The 19,212-nt window shown below is 41.0% G+C and overlaps 1 protein-coding gene across 1 annotated transcript in view; it reads left to right on the forward strand.

The window, feature by feature from the left end:
• SLAMF6 (SLAM family member 6) overlaps positions 1–2,289 on the forward strand; it is a 30,711-nt gene extending 28,422 nt beyond the window's left edge. Inside the window, exons 7-8 of the mRNA XM_012538525.3 lie at positions 125–199; positions 549–2,289. Coding sequence (XP_012393979.1) covers positions 125–199; positions 549–602 — 129 coding nt within the window. The 3' untranslated portion in view covers positions 603–2,289. The remainder of the gene's footprint in view (positions 1–124; positions 200–548) is intronic.
• The last annotated feature ends 16,923 nt before the right edge of the window (positions 2,290–19,212 follow it).

Here is a 19,212-nt window from a genome sequence, read left to right on the forward strand (position 1 = left end):
TGAACACACGTTCACATCTTTGAAATATCACAACTTGAAGTCTCATAAGTAGGGGACTTACTGTATCTGTGAATGAGTACATTTCTCTTTATGTGAGCCAAATTGGTATGATTGTGTTTTACAGGAAATGGAAATCCCAAAACCTGTGAAAAACAATGACTCCACCACAATTTACTCTGAAGTTCAACAGTCCCAAGAGGTAAGCCTATGATTGGCACATCTTTTTACATTCTTACCTCTCTTCTCAGACCTATGACTTTGCAAATATGGTAAAAGTAAAGGGGCCATTTTACAGATGCACAAATATCAGCAGGATACAGAAAGTCTCAGGACAGCTCCAAAACATATCCAAGAAGCTACCTTGTATTAGGATCACCACACATAACTGAGTTTTTAACCTACTTGTTTTTTAAATTTAATCCTGCTTATGCTGTCAATATCCCTTACTGCCTGTTAGTGCTCTCCAAACCACCTCTATATCCATGAGGAGTGGCCTGACACTCTAGTCCCTATTTACCTACTTTATTTTTCTCTTTTTTCCATTACAGAAAGCCCACCTATTCCAGGACAACTGCCTTTCACAGTGTCATGTAATTTGCTGAAAGTCTTCAAAGGAATTCAGGAACAACACATCTTCTAATCCTATGGGAGAGAACAGAGCTTGGTTTCTGTCTGACAACAGAATTTGAATATCTAGGATTATCAGACTTGAATCTGCTTACCTAGGTCAAACATTTAAGGAATAACATCATCTCCAGCATATGACCCAAATAACAATTTCTAATCAGCTCCAAGTGAAAACATACATCAGATACCATGCTTGAAAAAATCCTCAACAAAATACTAGCAATCCGAATCCAACAGTACATTAAAAGGATCATACACCATGATCACTATCAATTGATCAATTTCAATATCTGCAAATCAATCGATGTGATACACCACATCAACAAATTGAAGAATAAAAACCGTATGATACGGGGGTGGAGTCAAGATGGCATACTAGGAGGATGCGGAATTCGCATCTCCTCACAACTAGGGCACCTACTGGGCACTGGTAAGGGACCATGAACACCTAAGTGGACAGGAGGAACCCCCAACAACCAGGTAGGGTGTGGGGGGAGTGTAGGGGTAGAAGAAGTGGAGGTCAGAGGGGACTGGCGTCCCTGAGGGTTGGCTGGAGGAGGGGAAGGGATCCTATGCTCGAAGGGGGAAATTGGGGAACCACTGGGAGGGCAAAGGATGAACAAGGAGTGTGGCCAGGTTTCTCCTGCCCACTTGGGCCCCCAGGAGCCTGCTGAGATCCTGGGCCTGATCCTCTGCCCACCTAGGGATCCTCCAGCCATACGGATCTGAGGGAGGGGGAGGGAGGGAAGGGGGAGCAAAAGTAAAGGCCCGACCTCTAGGACCGGCACCCCTGAGGGGTGGCTGGGGGAGGGGAGGAGTTCCTACACCTAGGGGCACCCACTCATGGTTAGGGGTCCAGTGGCTACAGGGGAGACCCTGGAGGTGACAGTGGGGGAGGGGTGCAAAGGAATGGAAGGGAATGTGGCCAGTGCTTTCCCTGTCCACTTAGGCACTGGGGAGCTTGTTGGGCTCCCTGGCCTACTCCTCTGCCCTTGGAGTCTCCCGCCTTACCCGCAGAGCTCAAGCCCTGTTCCTACACCCCCACCCAGGGCTCTACCTCTACAATCGGAGACCCCTCTGAGACCCCCTTCAATGTGCTGGGCCTAAACACCACCCATACACCCTCACTCAGGGCCCTTCCTCCAAACTCCGGAACTCCACACTCCAGAGGCCCTCCTTGCTACGTGCTGCCTCTTCCCTTCCATGCAGGTCCTAAGCAGAGGCCCCGTCCCATGCTTGAACATCGTCCAGCCTAAACCCCGCCCCCAGGGCCTTTTCTGGCTATGTGGTCCTGAGCCTAGGCCCCGGGCCACACACAAACATCATGCTCCCACCTGCCTAAGTCCCACCCCACCCTAAACTCTGCCCCTGCCTTAGTTCCACCACTGCCTAAACTCCACCCCCAGAGCCAAGGCTGTTTTTTTTTTTTTCTTTTTTCTTCTTTTAGATTGGGATTCTGTTTTACCTTGTTGATTCTCTTATATTTTCATTTTTCCTAATAAATCTTTTATTTTTCTAATTTTATTTTATTCTTTATACTTTGTTATTGTTCTCTACTTTTGGCTCATTCCCCACCACCACCTTTTTTTTTTTTTCTTTTTCCTGTTGTGGTTTTATTTTACCTTGTTGCAGTTGTTTCAATTAAACTTTTATTTTTCCTAATATATTTTTTATCTTTCTAATTTTATTTTGGTTTTTAACTTTGATATTGTACTGCTCCTTTTTATCTTTCTTTCTTTCTTTCTTTCTTTTTTTACCATGTCACGAAACTTGCAGGATCTTGGTTCCAAGGCCAGAGGCCGGGCCTGACCTCCTGTGGTGGGAGCTCTAAGACCAAATCGCTGGACTAACAGAGAACGTCAAACCCCAGGGAATATCAGTAGGAGTGAGAACTTCTGGAGGTCCTCATCTCAGCACCAAGACCCAGCTCTATCCAACTGTCTGTAAAATCCAGTGCTGGACATCTCAGGCCATACAACCAGGAATACAGCACCACCCAGCAAAAAAAAAAGAAATGACAAAAAATTATGTTACAGATGAAGGAGAAAGGTAAAAACCTATAAGCCCACATAAATGAAGATGAAATAGGCAACGGACCTGAAAAATAACTCAGAGTAATTATAGTAAACATAATCCAAAATCTTGGAAACAGAATGGAGAAAATACAAGAAATATTTAACAAGGACCTAGAAGAACCAAAGAGCACACAAACAGTGATGAACAACACAATTACTGACATTAAAAATACTCTAGAAGGAATCAATAGCAGAATAACTGAGTCATAAGAACGGATAAGTGACCTGGAAGATAAAATGGTGGAATTAACTGTCAGGAAGCAAAATAAAGAAAAAGAGAATGAAAAGAATTGAGGACAGTCTCAGAGACCTCTGGGACAATATTAAACACACCAACATTCGAATTATAGGGGTCCCAGAAAAAGAAGACAAAAAGAAAAGGTCTAAGAAAATATTTGAAGAGATTATAGTCAAAAACTTCCCCAACATGGGAAAGGAAATAGTCAATCAAATCCATACAGGAGAGAGTACCATACAGGATAAACCCAAAGAGAAACATGCCAAGACACATATTAAGCAAACTATCAAAAATTAAACACAAAGAAAAAATATTAAAAACAGGAAGAGAAAAGCAACAAATAATATACCTGGGAATCCCCATAAGGTTAACAGCTAAATTTTCAGCAGAAATTCTTTAAGCCAGAAGGGAGTGGTAGGACATATTTAAAGTGATTAAAGGGAAAAAACCTACAACCAAGATTACTCTACCCAGCAAGGATCTCATTCACATTCAGTGGAGAAAAAAAATTCTACAGATAAGCAAAAGTTAAGAGAATTCAGCACCACCAAACCAGCTTTACAACAAATGCTAAAGGAACTTCTCTAGGCAGGAAATACAAGAGAAGGAAAAGACCTACAAAAACAAACCCAAAACTATTAAGAAAATGGTAATAGGAACATACATATCGATAATTACTTTAAATGTAAATGGATTAAATGCTCCAACACACATAGACTGGCTGAAGGGATACAAAAACAAGACCCATACATATGTTGTCTACAAGAGACCCACTTCAGACCTAGGGACAAAACAGACTGAAAGTGAGGGGACGAAAAAGATATTCCATGCAAATGGAAATCAAAAGAAAGCTGGAGTAGCAATTCTCATTGAAGACAAAATAGAATATTACAAGAGACAAAGAAGGACGCTATACAATGATCAAAGGATCAATCCAAGAAGAAGTAATAACAATTGTAAATATGCACCCAATGTAGGAGCACCTCAATACATAAGGCAAATGCTAACAGCCATAAAAGGGGAAACTGAAAGTACAACAATCATAGTAGGGGACTTTAACACCCCACTTTCACCAATGGACAAATCAGCCAAAATGAAAATAAATAAGGAAACAAAAGCTTTAAATGACACATTAAACAAGATGGACTTAATTGATATTTATAGGACATTCCATCCAAAAACACCACAATATATTTTCTTCTCAAGTGCTCATGGAACATTCTCCAGGATAGAACATATCTTGGGTCACATATCAAGCCTTGGTAAATTTAAGAAAATTGATATCATATCATGTATCTTTGCCAACCACAGTGCTATGAGAAGATATCAATAACAGGGAAAAAACTGTAAAAAATACAAACACATGTAGGCTAAACAATACACTACTAAATAACCAAGAGATCATTGGAGAAATCAAAGCGGAAATTGAAAAATACCTAGAAACAAATGACAATGAATACACGACCACCCAAAACCTATGGGTTGTAGCAAAAGCAGTTCTTACAGGGAAGTTTATAACAATACAAGCCTATCTCAAGAAACAAGAAACATCTCAAATAAACAACCAAACCTTACACCAAAAGCAATTAGAGAAAGAAGAACAAGAACAACAACAGGGCTTCCCTGTTGGCGCAGTGATTGAGAGTCCACCTGCCGATGCAGGGGACAAGGGTTCTTGCCCCGGTCCAGGAAGATCCCACAGGCCATGGAGTGGCTAGGCCCGTGAGCCATGGCCACGGAGCCTGCGCGTCTGGAGCCTGTGCTCCACAACGGAGGAGGCCACAACAGTGAGAGACCTGTGTAACAAAAAAAAAAAAAAAAAGAACAACAACAAAAAAAAAAAAACCAAAGTTAGCAGAAGGAAAGAAATCATAAAGATCAGATCAGAAATAAATGAAAAATAAATGAAGGAAACAGTAGCAAAGATCAATAAAACTAAAAGTTGGTTCTTTGAGAAGATAAACAAAATTGATAAATCATTAGCCAGACTCATCAGATAAAAAGGGAGAAGACTCAAATCAACAGAATTAGAAATGAAAAAGGTGAAGTAACAACAAACACTACAGAAACACAAAGCATCATGAGAGATTACTACAAGCAATTATATGCCAATAAAATGGACAACCTGGAAGAAATGGACAAATTCTTAGAAAAGCACAACTTTCTGAGACTGAACCAGGTAGAAATAGAAAATATACATGGACCATTCACAAGCACTGAAATTGAAACTGTGATTAAAAATCTTCCAAGAAACAAAAGCCCAGGACCAGATGGCTTCACAGGCGAATTCTATCAAACATTTAGAGAAGAGCTAACACCTATCCTTCTCAAACTCTTCCAAAATATAGCCGAGGGAGGAACACTGCTGAACGCATTCTACAAGGCCACCATCACCCTGATACCAAAACCAAACAAATATGTCACAAAAAAAGAAAACTACAGGCCAATATCTCTGATAAACATAGCTGAAAACATCCTCAACAAAATACTAGCAAAGAGAATCCAACAGCACATTAAAAGGATCATACACCATCATCAAGTGGGGTTTATACCAGGGATGGAAGAATTATTCAGTATATGCAAATCAATTAATGTGATACACCATACTAACAAATTGAAGGATAAAAACCATATGATAATCTCAGTAGATGCAGAAAAAACTTTTGACAAAATTCAACAACAATTTATGATAAAAACTCTCCAGAAAGTAGACATAGAGGGGACCTACCTCGACCTAATAAAGGCCATATATGACAAACCCACAGCCAACATTATTCTCAATGGTGAAAAACTGAAAAAATTTACACTAAGATCAGGAACAAGACAAGGTTGCCCACTCTCACCACTATTATTCAACATAGTTTTGGAAGTTTTATCCACAGTAATCAGAAAAGAAAAAGAAATAAAAGGAATCCAAATCGAAAAAGAAGAAGTAAAGCTGTCACTGTTTGCAGATGACATGGTACTATACAGAGAGAATCCTAAAGATGCTACCAAAAAATTACTAGAGCTAATCAATTAATTTGGTAGAGTAGCAGGGTACAGAATTAATGCACAGAAATCTCTTGTATTCCTATACACTAATGATGAAAAAAATCTGAAAGAGAAATTAAGGAAACACTCCCATTTACCATTGCAGCAAAAAGAATAAAATACCTAGGAATAAACCTACCTAAGGAGACAAAAGACCTGTATGCAGAAAACTATAAGACACTGATGAAAGAAATTAAAGATGATACAAACAGATGGAGAGATATACCATGTTCTTGGATTGGAAGAATCAATACTGTGAAAATGACTATACTACTTAAACAATCTACAGATTCAATGCAATCCCTATCAAACTACCAATGGCATTTTTCACAGAACTAGTACAAAAAATTGCACAATTTGTATGGAAACATGAAAGATGCCGAATAGCAAAAGCAATCTTGAGAAAGAAAAATGGAGCTGGAGTAATCAGGCCCCTGGACTTCAGACTATACCACAAAGCTACAGTAATCAAGACAGTATGGTACTGGCACAGAAACAGAAATATAGATCAATAGAACAGGATAGAAAGCCCAGAGATAAACCCACGCACATATGGTCACCTTATTTTTGATAAAGGAGGCAAGGATATACAATGAAGAAAAGACAACCTCTTCAATAAGTGCTGCTAGGAAAACTGGACAGCTACATGTAAAAGAATGCAATTAGAACACTCCCTAACACCATACACAGAAATAAACTCAAAATGGATTAAAGACCTAAATGTAAGACCAGACACTATAAAACTCTTAGGGGAAACCATAGGCAGAACACTCTATGACATAAATCACAGCAAGATCCTTTTGACCCTCCTCCTAGAGAAATGGAAATAAAAACAAAAATAAACAAATGGGACCTAATGAAACTTAAAAACTTTTGCACAGCAAAGGAAACCATAAAAACAATGAAAAGACAACCTTCACAATGGGAGAAAATATTTGCAAATGAAGCAACTGACAAAGGATTAATCTCCAAAATATACAAGCAGCTCATGCACCTCAATATCAAAAAAACAAACAACCCAATCCAAAAATGGGCAGAAGACCTAAATAGACATTCCTCCAAAGAAGATATACAGATTGCCAACAAACACATGAAAGGATGCTCAACATCACTAATCATTAGAGAAATGCAAATCAGAACAACAATGAAGTATCACCTCACACTGGCCAGAATGGTCATCATCAAATAATCTACAAACAATAAATGCTGGAGAGGGTGTGGAGAAAAGGGAATCCTCTTGTTCTGTTTGTAGAAATGTAAACTGATATAGCCACTATGGAGACCAGTATGGAGGTTCCTTAAAAAACGAAAAATAGAACTACCATATGACCCAACAATCCCACTACTGGGCAAATATCCTGAGAAAATCATAATTCAAAAAGAGTCATGTATATGGAAAGCTGATTCACTTTGTTATAAAGCAGAATTTAACACACCATTGTAAAGCAATTATACTCCAACAAAGATGTTAAAAATAAAATAAAATAAACAAAAAGAGTCATGTACCACAATGTCCACTGCAGCACTATTTACAATAGCCAGGACATGGAAGCAACCTAAGTGTCCATAAACAGATGAATGGTTAAAGAAGATGTGGCACATATACACAATGGAAAATTGCTCAGCCATAAAAAGAAACGAAATTGAGTTATTTGTAGTGAGGTGGATGAACCTAGAGCCTGTCATACAGAGTGAAATAAGTCAGAAATAGAAAAACAAATACCGTATGCTATCACATATATATTCAATCTAAAAAAAAAAAATCCTAAAAAAAGAACCTAGGGGCAGGACAGGAATAAAGACGCAGACATAGAGTATGGACTTGAGGACACATGGAGTGGGAAGGGTAAGCTGGGAAGAAGTGAGAGAGTGGCATGCACTTATATATACTACCAAATATACACGCACTTATGTATACTACCACATAGCTAGCAGGAAGCAGCCTCATAGCACAGGGAGATCAGCTCTATGCTTTGTGACCACCTAGAGGGGTGGTATATGGAGGGTGGGAGGGAGACACAAGAGGGAGGAGATATGGGGATGTATGTATGTGTATAGCTGATTCACTTTGTTATAAAGCAGAAACTAGCACTCCATTTTAAAGTAATTATACTCCAATAAAGATGTTAAAAAAAAAAAAGAAAAAATTCCACATATAAGCAAAAAAAAGAAATTAGATTATTCTTTAACACCATACACAAAAATAAACTCCAAATGGATTAAAGACCTAAATATAAGACCAGATACTATAAAACTCATAGCGGAAAACATGGGTAGAACCCTCTTTGACATAAATTGCAGCAATATCTTTTTCGATCTGTCTCCCAGTGTAATGGAAATACAAATAAACAAATGGGATCTAATTAAACTCAAAAGCTTTTGCACATCAAAGGGAACCATAAGCAAAACAAAGAAAACCCACACAATGGGAGAAAATATTTTCAAACAATGTGACAGATGAGATCTTAGTCTCCAAAATTTACAAACAGCTCATGCAGCTCAATATCAAAAGAAACACAACCCAATCCAAAAACAGGGAGAAGACCTAAATAGACATTTCTCCAAAGAAGACATACAGATGGCCAACATCGCTAATTATTAGAGAAATGCAAATCAAAAATACAGTGAGATGTCCCCTCACACCAGTCAGAATGACCATCATTAAAAATCCACAAATGGGCTTCCATGGTGGTGCAGTCATTACGAATCCGCCTGCCAATGCTGGAGGTATGGGTTCAAGCCCTGGTCCAGGAAGATGGAGCAACTCCATGCTCCATGCCATGGAGCAACTAAGCCCATGAGCCACAACTACTGAAGCCTGTGTACCTAGAGCCCATGCTCCTCAACAAGAGAAGCCACAGCAATAAGCCCACGCACCACAATGAAAAGTAGCCCCCACTTGCCACAACTAGAGAAAAGCCCGCGTGCAGCAACAAAGACCCAATGCAGACAAAAATCAATAAAATTAAATAAATAAATAAATAACTTTAAAAATAAAAAAATAAAGTCTTTAAAAAAAATCCACAAACAATAAATACTGCAGAGGGTTTGGAGAAAAGGGAACCCGCCTACACTGTTGGTGAGAATGTAAATTGATACAGCCACTATGGAGAACAGTAAGGAGGTTTCTTTAAAAACTAAAAATAGGGACTGCCCTGGTGGCACAGTGGTAAAGAATCTGCCTGCCAATGCAGGGGACACGGGTTCGAGCCCTGGTCCAGAAAGATCCCACATGTCACGGAGCAACTACTGAGCCTGTGCACCACAACTACTGAGCCTGTGCTCTAGAGCCCACAAGCCACAACTACTGAGCTTGCTTGCCACAACTACTGAAGCCCGTGCACCCAGAGCGCGTGCTCCACAATGAAGAGTAGCCCCTGCTCTCTGCAACTAGATAAAGCCTGTGCACAGCAATGAAGACACAACGCAGCCGAAAATAATAAATAAATAAATAAATGTAAATAAATTTAAAAGATTAAAAAAAATGTGTTTGTATTTTTAACAGATCTTTTCCTGTAATTGATATCTAGTCTCATAGTGTTGTGGTCGGAAAAGATACTTGATACAACTTCAATTTTCTTAAATTTACCAAGGCTTAATTTGTGGCCCAAGATATGATCTACCCTGGAGAATGTTCCATGAGTACTTGAGAAAAATGTGTATTCTGTTGTTTTTGGATGGAATGTCCTATAAATATCAATTAAGTCCATCTTGTTTAACGTATCATTTAAAGCTTGTGTTTCCTTACTTATTTTCATTTTGGATGATCTGTCCATTGGTGAAAGTGGGGTATTAAAGTCCCCTACTATGAATGTGTTACTGTCAATTTCCCCTTTTATGGATGTTAGTATTTGCCTTACGTATTGATGTGCTCCTATGTTGGTTGCATAAATATTTACAATTGCTATATCTTCTTCTTGGATAGATCCCTTGATCATTATGTAGTGTCCTTCTTTGTCTCTTCTAATAGTCTTTATTTGAAAGTCTATTTTGTCTGATATGAGAATTGCTACTCCAGCTTTCTTTTGATTTCCATTTGTATGGAATATCTTTTTCCATCCCCTCACTTTCAGTCTGTATGTGTCCCTTGGTCTGAAGTGGGTCTCTTGTAGACAGCATATATATGGGTCTTGTTTTTGTATCCATTCAGCCAGTCTGTGTCTTTTGGTGGGAGGCATTTAATCCATTTACATTTAAGGCAGTTATCGATATGTATGTTCCTATTCCCATTTTCTTAATTGTTTTGGGTTTGTTATGGTAGGTCTTTTCCTTCTCTTGTGTTTCTTGCTTAGAGAAGATCCTTTAGCATTTGTTGTAAAGCTGGTTTGGTGGTGCTGAACTCTCTCAGCTTTTGCAGATTTTAATTTCTCCATCAAATCTGAATGAGATCCTTGCTGGGTAGGGTAATATTGTTGTAGGTTTTTCTCCTTCATCACTTTAAATATGTCCTGCCAGTCCCTTCTGGCTTGCAGAGTTTCTGATGAAAGATCAGCTGTTAACCTTATGGGGATTCACTTGTGTGTTATTTGTTGTTTTTCCCTTGCTGCTTTTAATATGTTTTCTTTGTAATTAATTTTTGACAGTTTGATTAATATGTGTCTTGGCATGTTTCTCCTTGGATTTATCCTTATGGGACTCTCTGTGCTTCCTGAACTTGATAAACTATTTCCTTTCCCATATTAGGGAAGTTTTCAACTATAATCTCTTCAAATATTTTCTGTCCCTTTCTTTTTCTCTTCTTCTTCTGGAACCCCTATAATTCAAATGTTGGTGTGTTTAATGTTGTCCCAGAGGTCTCTGAGACTGTCCTCAGTTCTTTTCATTCTTCTTTCTTTATTCTGCTCTGTAGTAGGTATTTCCACTATTTTATCTTCCAGGTCACTTATCCGTTCTTCTGCCTCAGTTATTCTGCTGTCGATCCCTTCTAGGGTATTTTTAATTTCATTTATTGTGTTGTTCATCGTTGCTTGTTTCATCTTTAGTTCTTCTAGGTCCTTGTTAAATGTTTCTTGGATTTTCTCTATTCTATTTCCAAGAATTTGGATCATCTTTACTATCATTATTCTGAATTCTTTTTCAGGTAGACTGCCTATTTCCTCTTCGTTTGTTAGGTCTGGTGGGTTATTGCCTTGCTCCTTCATCTGCTGTCTTCTCATTTTGCTTAACTTACTGTGTTTGGGGTCTCCGTTTTGCAGGCTGCAGGTTCATAGTTCCCGTTGTTTTTGGTGTCTGTCCCCAGTGGCTAAGTTGGTTCAGTGGGTTGTGTAGGCTTCCGGGTGGAGGGGACTAGTGCCTGTGTTCTGGGGGATGAGGCTGGATCTTTTCTTTCTGGTGGGCAGGTCCACGTCTGGTGGTGTGTTTTGGGGTGTCTGTGGACTTATTATGGTTTTAGGCAGTCACTCTGCTAATGGGTGGGGTTGTGTTCCTATCTTGCTAGTTGTTTGGCATAGGGTGTCCTGCACTGTAGCTTGCTGGTCGTTGAGTGAAGCTCGGTGTTGGTGTTGAGATGGAGATCTCTGGGAGATTTTCGCTGTTTGATATTACGTGGAGCTGGGAGGTCTCTTGTGGACCAGTTTCCTGAAGTTGGCTCTCCCACCTCAGAGGCACAGCACTGACTCCTGGCTGCAGCACCAAGAGCCTTTCATCCACACAGCTCAGAATAAAAGGGAGAAAAAGTAGAAAGAAAGAAAGAAAGAAAGAAAGAAAGAAAGAAAGAAAGAAAGAAAGAAAGAAAGAAAGAAAGAAAGAAAGAGGATAAAAGAAAATAAAATAAAGTAAGTGAAAATAAAATAAAGTTATTAAAATAAAAATATAATTATTAAGAAAAAGAATTTTTTTTTAAATTCAAAAAACGGACGGATAGAACCCTAGGACAAATGGCGAAAGAAAAGCTATACAGACAAAATCTCACACAGAAACATACACACTCACTAAAAGAGGAAAAGGGGAAAAAATAATAAATCTTGCTCTCAAAGTCCACCTCCTCAATTTGGGATGATTCGTTGTCTATTCAGGTATTCCACAGATGCAGGGTACATCAAGTTGATTGTGGAGCTTTAATCCACTTCTGAGGCTGCTGGGAGACATTTCCCTTTCTCTTCTTTGTTCGCACAGCTCCCAGGGCTCAGCTTTGGATTTGGCCCAGCCTCTATGTGTAGGTCGCTGGAGAGCATCTGTTCTTCGCTCAGACAGGACGGGGTTAAAGGAGCAGCTGCTTCAGGGACTCTGGCTCACTCAGGCCGGGGGGGAGGGAGGGGCACGATGCTTGGCGAGCCTGCGGCGGCAGAGGCCGGCGTGACGTTGCACCAGCCTGAGGCGCGCCTTGCGTTCTCCCGGGGAAGTTTTCCCTGGATCCAGGGACCCTGGCAGTGGCGGGCTGCACAGGGTCCCGGAAGGGAGGTGTGGAGAGTGACCTGTGCTCACACACAGGCTTCTTGGTGGCTGCAGCAGCAGCCTTAGCATCTCATGCCAGTCTCTGGCGTCCGCGCTGATAGCCGCGGCTCGCGCCCGTCTCTGGAGCTACATTAAGCAGCGCTCTTAATCCCCTCTCCTTGCGCACCAGGAAACAGAGAGGGAAGAAAAAGTCTCTTGCCTCTTCGGCAGGTCCAGACTTTTTCCCGGACTCCCTCCCGGCTATCCGTGGGCCACTAACCCCTTGCAGGCTGTGTTCACGCCGCCAACCCCAGTCCTCTCCCTACGCTCAGACCGAAGCCCGAGCCTCCGCTCCCAGCCCACGCCCGCCCGGGCTGGTGAGTGCTGGTCAGCACTGATCCTCTGGGCGGAAATCTCTCCACTTTGCCCTCCGCACCCTGTGGCTGCGCTCTCCTCTGCGGCTCCGAAACTCCCCTCCTCCGCCACCCGCAGTCTCTGCCTGCGAAGGGGCTTCTAGTGTGTGGAAACCTTTCCTCCTTCACGGCTTCCTCCCACTGGTGCAGGTCCCGTCCCTATTCTTTTGTCTCTGTTTATTCTTTTTTCTTTTGCCCTACCCAGGTAGGTGGGGAGTTTCTTGCCTTTAGGGAGGTCTGAGGTCTTCTGCCAGCATTCAGTAGGTGTTCTGTAGGAGTTGTTCCACGTGTAGATGTATTTCTGATGTATCTGTGGGGAGGAAGGTGATCTCCGCATCTTACTCTTCTGCCATCTTCCCAATCCTCCTAAACCATTTTTTAAATAAAGTATTCCTTAAATATTTAAACCAAATGTTTTTTCTGTTGTTGTTTTGGTTTGGTTTTTTTGGCTGCGTTGGGTCTTCGTTGCTACACATGGGCTTTTTCTAGTTGTCGTGAGCAGGGGCTACTCTTTGTTGTGGTGGATGGGCTTCTCGTTGCAGTGGCTTCTCTTGTTGTGGGGCACGGGCTCTAGACACATGGGCTTCACTAGTTGCAGCACCCGGGCCCTAGAGTGCACAGGGTTCAGTAGTTGTGGCACGTGGGCACAGTAGTTGCGGCTCGTGGGCTCTGGAGTGCAGGCTCAGTAGATGTGGCACACGGGCTTATTTGCTCTGCGGCATGTGGGATCCTCCCAGACCAGGGATCAAACCCATGTCCCCTGCATTGGCAGGCAAACTCTCAACCACTGCGCCACCAGGGAAGTCCAAGCCAAATGTTTTTAATTCTTCTAGACTTCTAGGGTCACCCTTTCCTTTAACACCCAGATAAAACACCTCAAGCCCCATCCCACACTCAGAAATTCCTGTTCCAGGGGATTGCTGTATGGCTGGGAAGGAAGCAGTGCTTATACTCACCTGGTAACCTCACTCCAAATTGCTACACCTATAGAGTTTCCATTTCCTATTGTCCTTTCACCTTCTACAGCTGTGTTCTCTCCATACTATTTCATCACTAGTGTTGACTGAAAAAAAGTACATGTCAGAGCTTTGAGTTGAATTTTATTCAGGGTCTTACAGAGAACTATAGCCAGGGAAACAGCCTCTCAGGTAGCTCTGGCTAACTACTCTGAGGAGGTAGGAGGACCAGCCTATATATATATATATATATATATATATATATACACACACACACACACACACACACACACCCCTCAGTAAAAGGTAACTGCTAGTCACGAGGAACAGGTATCTCTGTTAGTGATCTAAGTGTTTTTTAAAATATATATGTGGGAAAACACAAGAATTTGGGTTCATTAAAATTATTTCTGGGATCTCTAACTAACTAAGGGGTTTGTTTTTCCAAAGCACAGAGTGACTTATGCTGTTTTTCATCTGTAATTCCTTTCAGGGCATACTGTCAGTCAGCAACTGCAGTGGCTAATGTCTTAATCCTCACAGACAGCCCAAGGATGGTGGGCAACATTCTTTGTTTTACATTTGCATGGACCCTGACCGTGAAAGTACCATCAAACACTAGTCTGTGTGTCTATCACACTTTCACTTGTTCAAATAACTTTCTAGGCCCAAGATGGAGCTCTGCCTGCCCCAGATGCCATGTCATCAAACCAAAACTTTGACAACTTTCATGTCCTAGTAAATGCTCTTGTCAGGAAGGAGGAAATTTTCCTTGTAGGTTCTTCTGGCTGACCCAAGAATTAAATTGACATGCAACAGATGAACAGGAGAAAATAAAACAAAAGTTTAATAGCATGTACAACTGGGAGAGATCCCGGAAAACTGAGTAACTTACCAAAATGGTCAAAACCCTCACCTTAAATATCATCTTCAGCTAAAGACAAAAAAGGATGCTGGGTGTAGTGGTTTGGGACTTCAAAGGGGTGGTAGGCAATTCACATGGAGATTGAAAAGCAAATGTTTGGTAAACAAATGTTTGCTGGGCCGCCTGAGACAATAGTGCACAGAGTGGACTCTTATCAATAGGCCCTGCTGAGTTTCCCCAGCACCCCTAGCCCATATTCTTTGCAGATTATCTCTGGTGACAGCCCTATTCCAGGACAAGTCTATCTAAATTCTTTTAGGCAGTTAGGGGGAAGGTCGAAATTTCTTCCTGAGTCTTTTAAGACTTGATTGTTTTCAGCTCAAAATAATGCTCATGCGAAAGAGATGTTTTGGGGTGGCAAGTTTTGCTCACCTACACTCTGCTTGACCAGAAACATGGTATATCCAGTCAGCCAGTCCCTAAACACCAAGGCAACTCTGGGCTCTATACTTACTTGCTTTTGCCTTAGTCTTTACCCTGTAAAAGCTGCTGCCAGAAAGAATCTGAAATATATATATATATATATATATATATATATATATATATAACTGAATCACTTTGCTGTACACCTGAAACTAACACAACATTGTAAATCAATGATACTTCAAGAAAAAAAGAAAAAGAAAGAAAGAAAGAAAAAAGAAAAGCTCCTGCCCTCCGCCCCATTTTGCAGTTCTCCAAATGGAGACATTCCACTTCATAAAACGGTAGGTAAAGATTGTTTGTATCACCTAAATTGTCTTCTTTAATCATTATTTAACACACTTAAAGATTTGAGGAAAAAGGCTGGAATAAAAAACAAATTAAAATTGAATTATTTAAATCACTGTCCTCAAAGTCCATTGGTCATCTCTGCACAGAGAGTTTCTCATTGGGTATCGCTTTTTTGTTATTGTTTTGGCATGTACCCTTCCTGAGAGACCATTCTCTTTCTCCTCTTAAAGTTTCAGGCCCCCAAAGCTAGTGGTATGCCATAGCTGCATACAGGTACACATAAGTCCATTGCTAAAATTTCAGGAATTTCACAAGCCTGTTGTTAAACACAGCCGTTATTAAAAACTAAATTATATAAGCTTACGTTCAAATAAATTATATTTTTAAAAGATAGTAAATATTCACTTCCTAATTATTTTACTACACTTTAGTATTCGATGCTCTTGAGACTATTTACATCTATTTTACCTGTTGAGTGGAAATACTGTATAATGGTACACATCTTTATGCAAATGCTACCACAGAATGGACAAGCGCTATAAATCAGGGTTTTGTGGGTTTTCTGTTCGTCTGTAGTTTTTATTAGAGAAGTGGTTTTTTGCTTTGTTTTTTTTTTTAAACCCACATTTGTTTATTTATTTATTTTTGGCTGTGTTGGGTCTTCGTTTCTGTGCAAGGGTTTTCTCTAGTTGTGGCAAGCGGGGACCACCCTTCATCGCGGTGTGCGGGCCTCTCACTATCGCAGCCTCTCTTGTTGCGGAGCACAGGCTTCAGACGCACAGGCTCAGTAGTTGTGGCTCATGGGCTTAGTTGCTCTGTGGCATGTGGGATCTTCCCAGACCAGGGCTCGAACCCATGTTCCCTGAATTAGCAGGCAGATTCTCAACCACTGCGCCACCAGGGAAGCCCAGAGAAATGGCTTTTAAACATTTGCTAGCACACCACTTGCCTTCCCCCAAGGGGAAAACTGAAACACACCTGTTACTTTATTATGCCGACCAATTTGAACTCTGTCACAGTTGTTCCCTTTTCAGAACAGGATCAGAACAGGATCTGAACCAAACAGGCCTGTTGAGGAGCTTTTCTAAACCCATCACTTCTCTAAATGATTTTACCAGACCCATAAAATTTGCAGCTGCTGCTGTGCTTTTTTATAAGCAATGTATTTACAAATCTTTGACTAATCCTGTTTTCTTCAATAGCAAAAACTCAACACAAGTATTCAGTATGCTTGAAAGAAGAGTGAAAGAAGAGGCCAGAGAGGTTTGTCATGACTTCTTCGGAAAAACTGAATTTGCCTCATAGGAGGGAGTTAAGAGAGTTTGAGTTGTTGAGGGAAAAATCCTAAAAACAAAGATAATGGAAATGCTTCTTTCTGTGAGAGGAATGATCAAGGTAAAGGGAGTGCCCCCTTCTATGGTTTATGAGTCATTTCCTGTTTTAATTCTTCCTGTTTATCCTTGTTTTTTCCACAAGTAACAGTTGAGTCTGTACCCTTCACCCTTACCTCCCCTCCCAGGTCGTGATTACCGGAGCCCTGGTGTTGAGTGAATACACTGGGGAGTCTGAAGCACTTTGATGTTGAAAGCTGCTAGGGAGTCAGAAAAAACTTCTAAATTTGCAAACTTTCCATTCACTGTGAGCCTATCTGATTAAACTGTAGAAACAAAGCTCCAGAACTAGCCCTGTTCTGAATGCTTTCTTTCTTGCTGGCTTTTTTTCTTCTCTCCCTCCTTCCTTCCTTCCTTTCTTCTCTGTCTTTCTCTGACTCCCTTTCTTTCTTTTTGATCTGTTCCCCCACTGTCCTTCTTTCTTTTTCTTTTGTATTGCTCTCAGTAATGCACATGTATCTTGATTGGGGAGCACTGTCACAAGGAGAGGAAGTAAGATTCTGTACATAAGATTTTGTATTACTTTTATGTTCCACAGCTCACATAAAGGAAACCTGAGACACAAAGGCAAATGGACTAGCACCATAGTGAGTCAGAGGCACCAGCACTTGATCAAGGCTCCTCAAGCCTGACTCAGAGCATTAACCACAAGACGCTCGGCCTCCCTGGTAATCAGTTAACACTTTTAAAGTGGAAGGAGCATAAAGTTTGAAGTGAGAAAGATCTGCGTTCACATTCTATCCCTGCCACTTACTATCTATATGATCTCATACAAGTCACGTAACCTTTTTAAACCTGTTTTCTCATGTGTAAAATGGGACCAATATATTGAAATGTTTAAGTGAGGTAATGCTTGTGTAAAAGGAGCTTAAAACAGTATTCTTTCTTTGTTAGTTTGGGCTAAGTCTACAAAACCAAAAATAAAACAGTAGATGCCAAGCTCTCCTCACAGTACAAAGCTTGCCCTCTTTTTCAGGAATTTACTAAGGAGATGATCAAAAGCTGGCTTTGTGACCCTTAGCACATCCCCTGTATCAGGAGTTAAAGCTGAATAGAAGGGGAAGCACAGAATTTCTTTAAAAGAGTTGTGTAAATGCTCGTGTTCACAGCACGAGGAAGGGGGACTTCCCTTCACCCTAAGCCAACTGGATGGGCTTCAATAGAATCATAAACAGCAGATCATTCAGAGTGACCTGTGTCCTCTGGAGTTTGGGGTTTATAAGGACTGTGAAGAGAGGCTGTGGATAGATGGGCCTGAGGCCACAGAGCAGAGAAAAAAGAAGGCTGACCATCCACAGAGGGCAGAACAGAAATAAGAATGTTTCCTCATACCAGACACAGGTTTTCTAAAATGGAGTTGACCTGGAGCCAGTCTGAAAACTCATGACTCCATAGAGGTACCTTATGTTTACTATAGGAGGCTCATTCCTAGGAGTTGAAGTTAAAACCGGCCTGTCAGATAAGAAGCATCAACCACATGACAGGAATTACACTTACAGATTCCTAGCAGGGGAATCTTTGAAGAACTTACAATACCCCATTTTAATAAGCCAACAATATTAATCTGCCCGTTTCCAGGTCACAGAACTACCTAAGATGGCCTTAGATCTCCACCTACATCTTTTAGTAATCCGATGCCCTCTTTCATGGCATTGTTCTCACTGTCACTTCTGGCTCCAAATTCCTGCTTCTGCTAAATTAGTTCAGTTTATGGATCATTTGGCCACCTATGTGTGTTTCCCTACCCCTTACTACCTTAAACCCAGACAAGAGGACTTCCCTGGCGGCCCAGTGGGTAAGACTCTGTACTCCCAATGCAGGAGACCCAGGTTCAATCCCTGGTTCGGGAACTCGACCCAGATTGCATGCTGCAACTGAGAGTCCACATGCTGCAACTATGAGCCTGCATGCCGCAACAAAGATCCGGCATGCTGCAACTAAGACCCGGTGCAGCCTAAATAAATAAATAAATAGGTATTTTTTTAAAAAGAGCCGACAAGGCCTAAGATCCTTTCCAAAATTTCCACCTGAAAATCTCCATTTACACAAAGCTGTTGCATGGATAGAAGATTGTACTGAAGGTTTTTGGAAGAGAGTTTAAGCAACACAAAATTCCACTCTTATTTTTATCTTCCCAGTAAGTATTTTTATTCCCATTCTTCTGGTAATAGACCCTTCCCCTCTAGGCAAAAATGTAGTCACATGACTTCTGTAGGACAATCATAGTGCCTAGTATCACTGGCACTGTTGATTGATCCAAGGGATGGAAATGTAATCCAAGCAAGGCTAATTAGAGAAGGTCCCTAGGATTGTTATATGCATACTTGGAACCCAAAAAGCTCTGTTTCCGTGGTCACTGAGCTGGGTCTGGCAGGAACCATGTTTCCTACCACATGGCAAAGTCCTGTCTGCAGTAAAGAGTGAAGTCAGCATGGAAAGAAAAAGTCAAGCAGCGATGAGCAAGATAG

The sequence above is a fragment of the Orcinus orca genome, chromosome 1, assembly GCF_937001465.1.
Source record: "Orcinus orca chromosome 1, mOrcOrc1.1, whole genome shotgun sequence".
Classification (NCBI taxonomy): Eukaryota; Metazoa; Chordata; class Mammalia; order Artiodactyla; family Delphinidae; genus Orcinus; species Orcinus orca.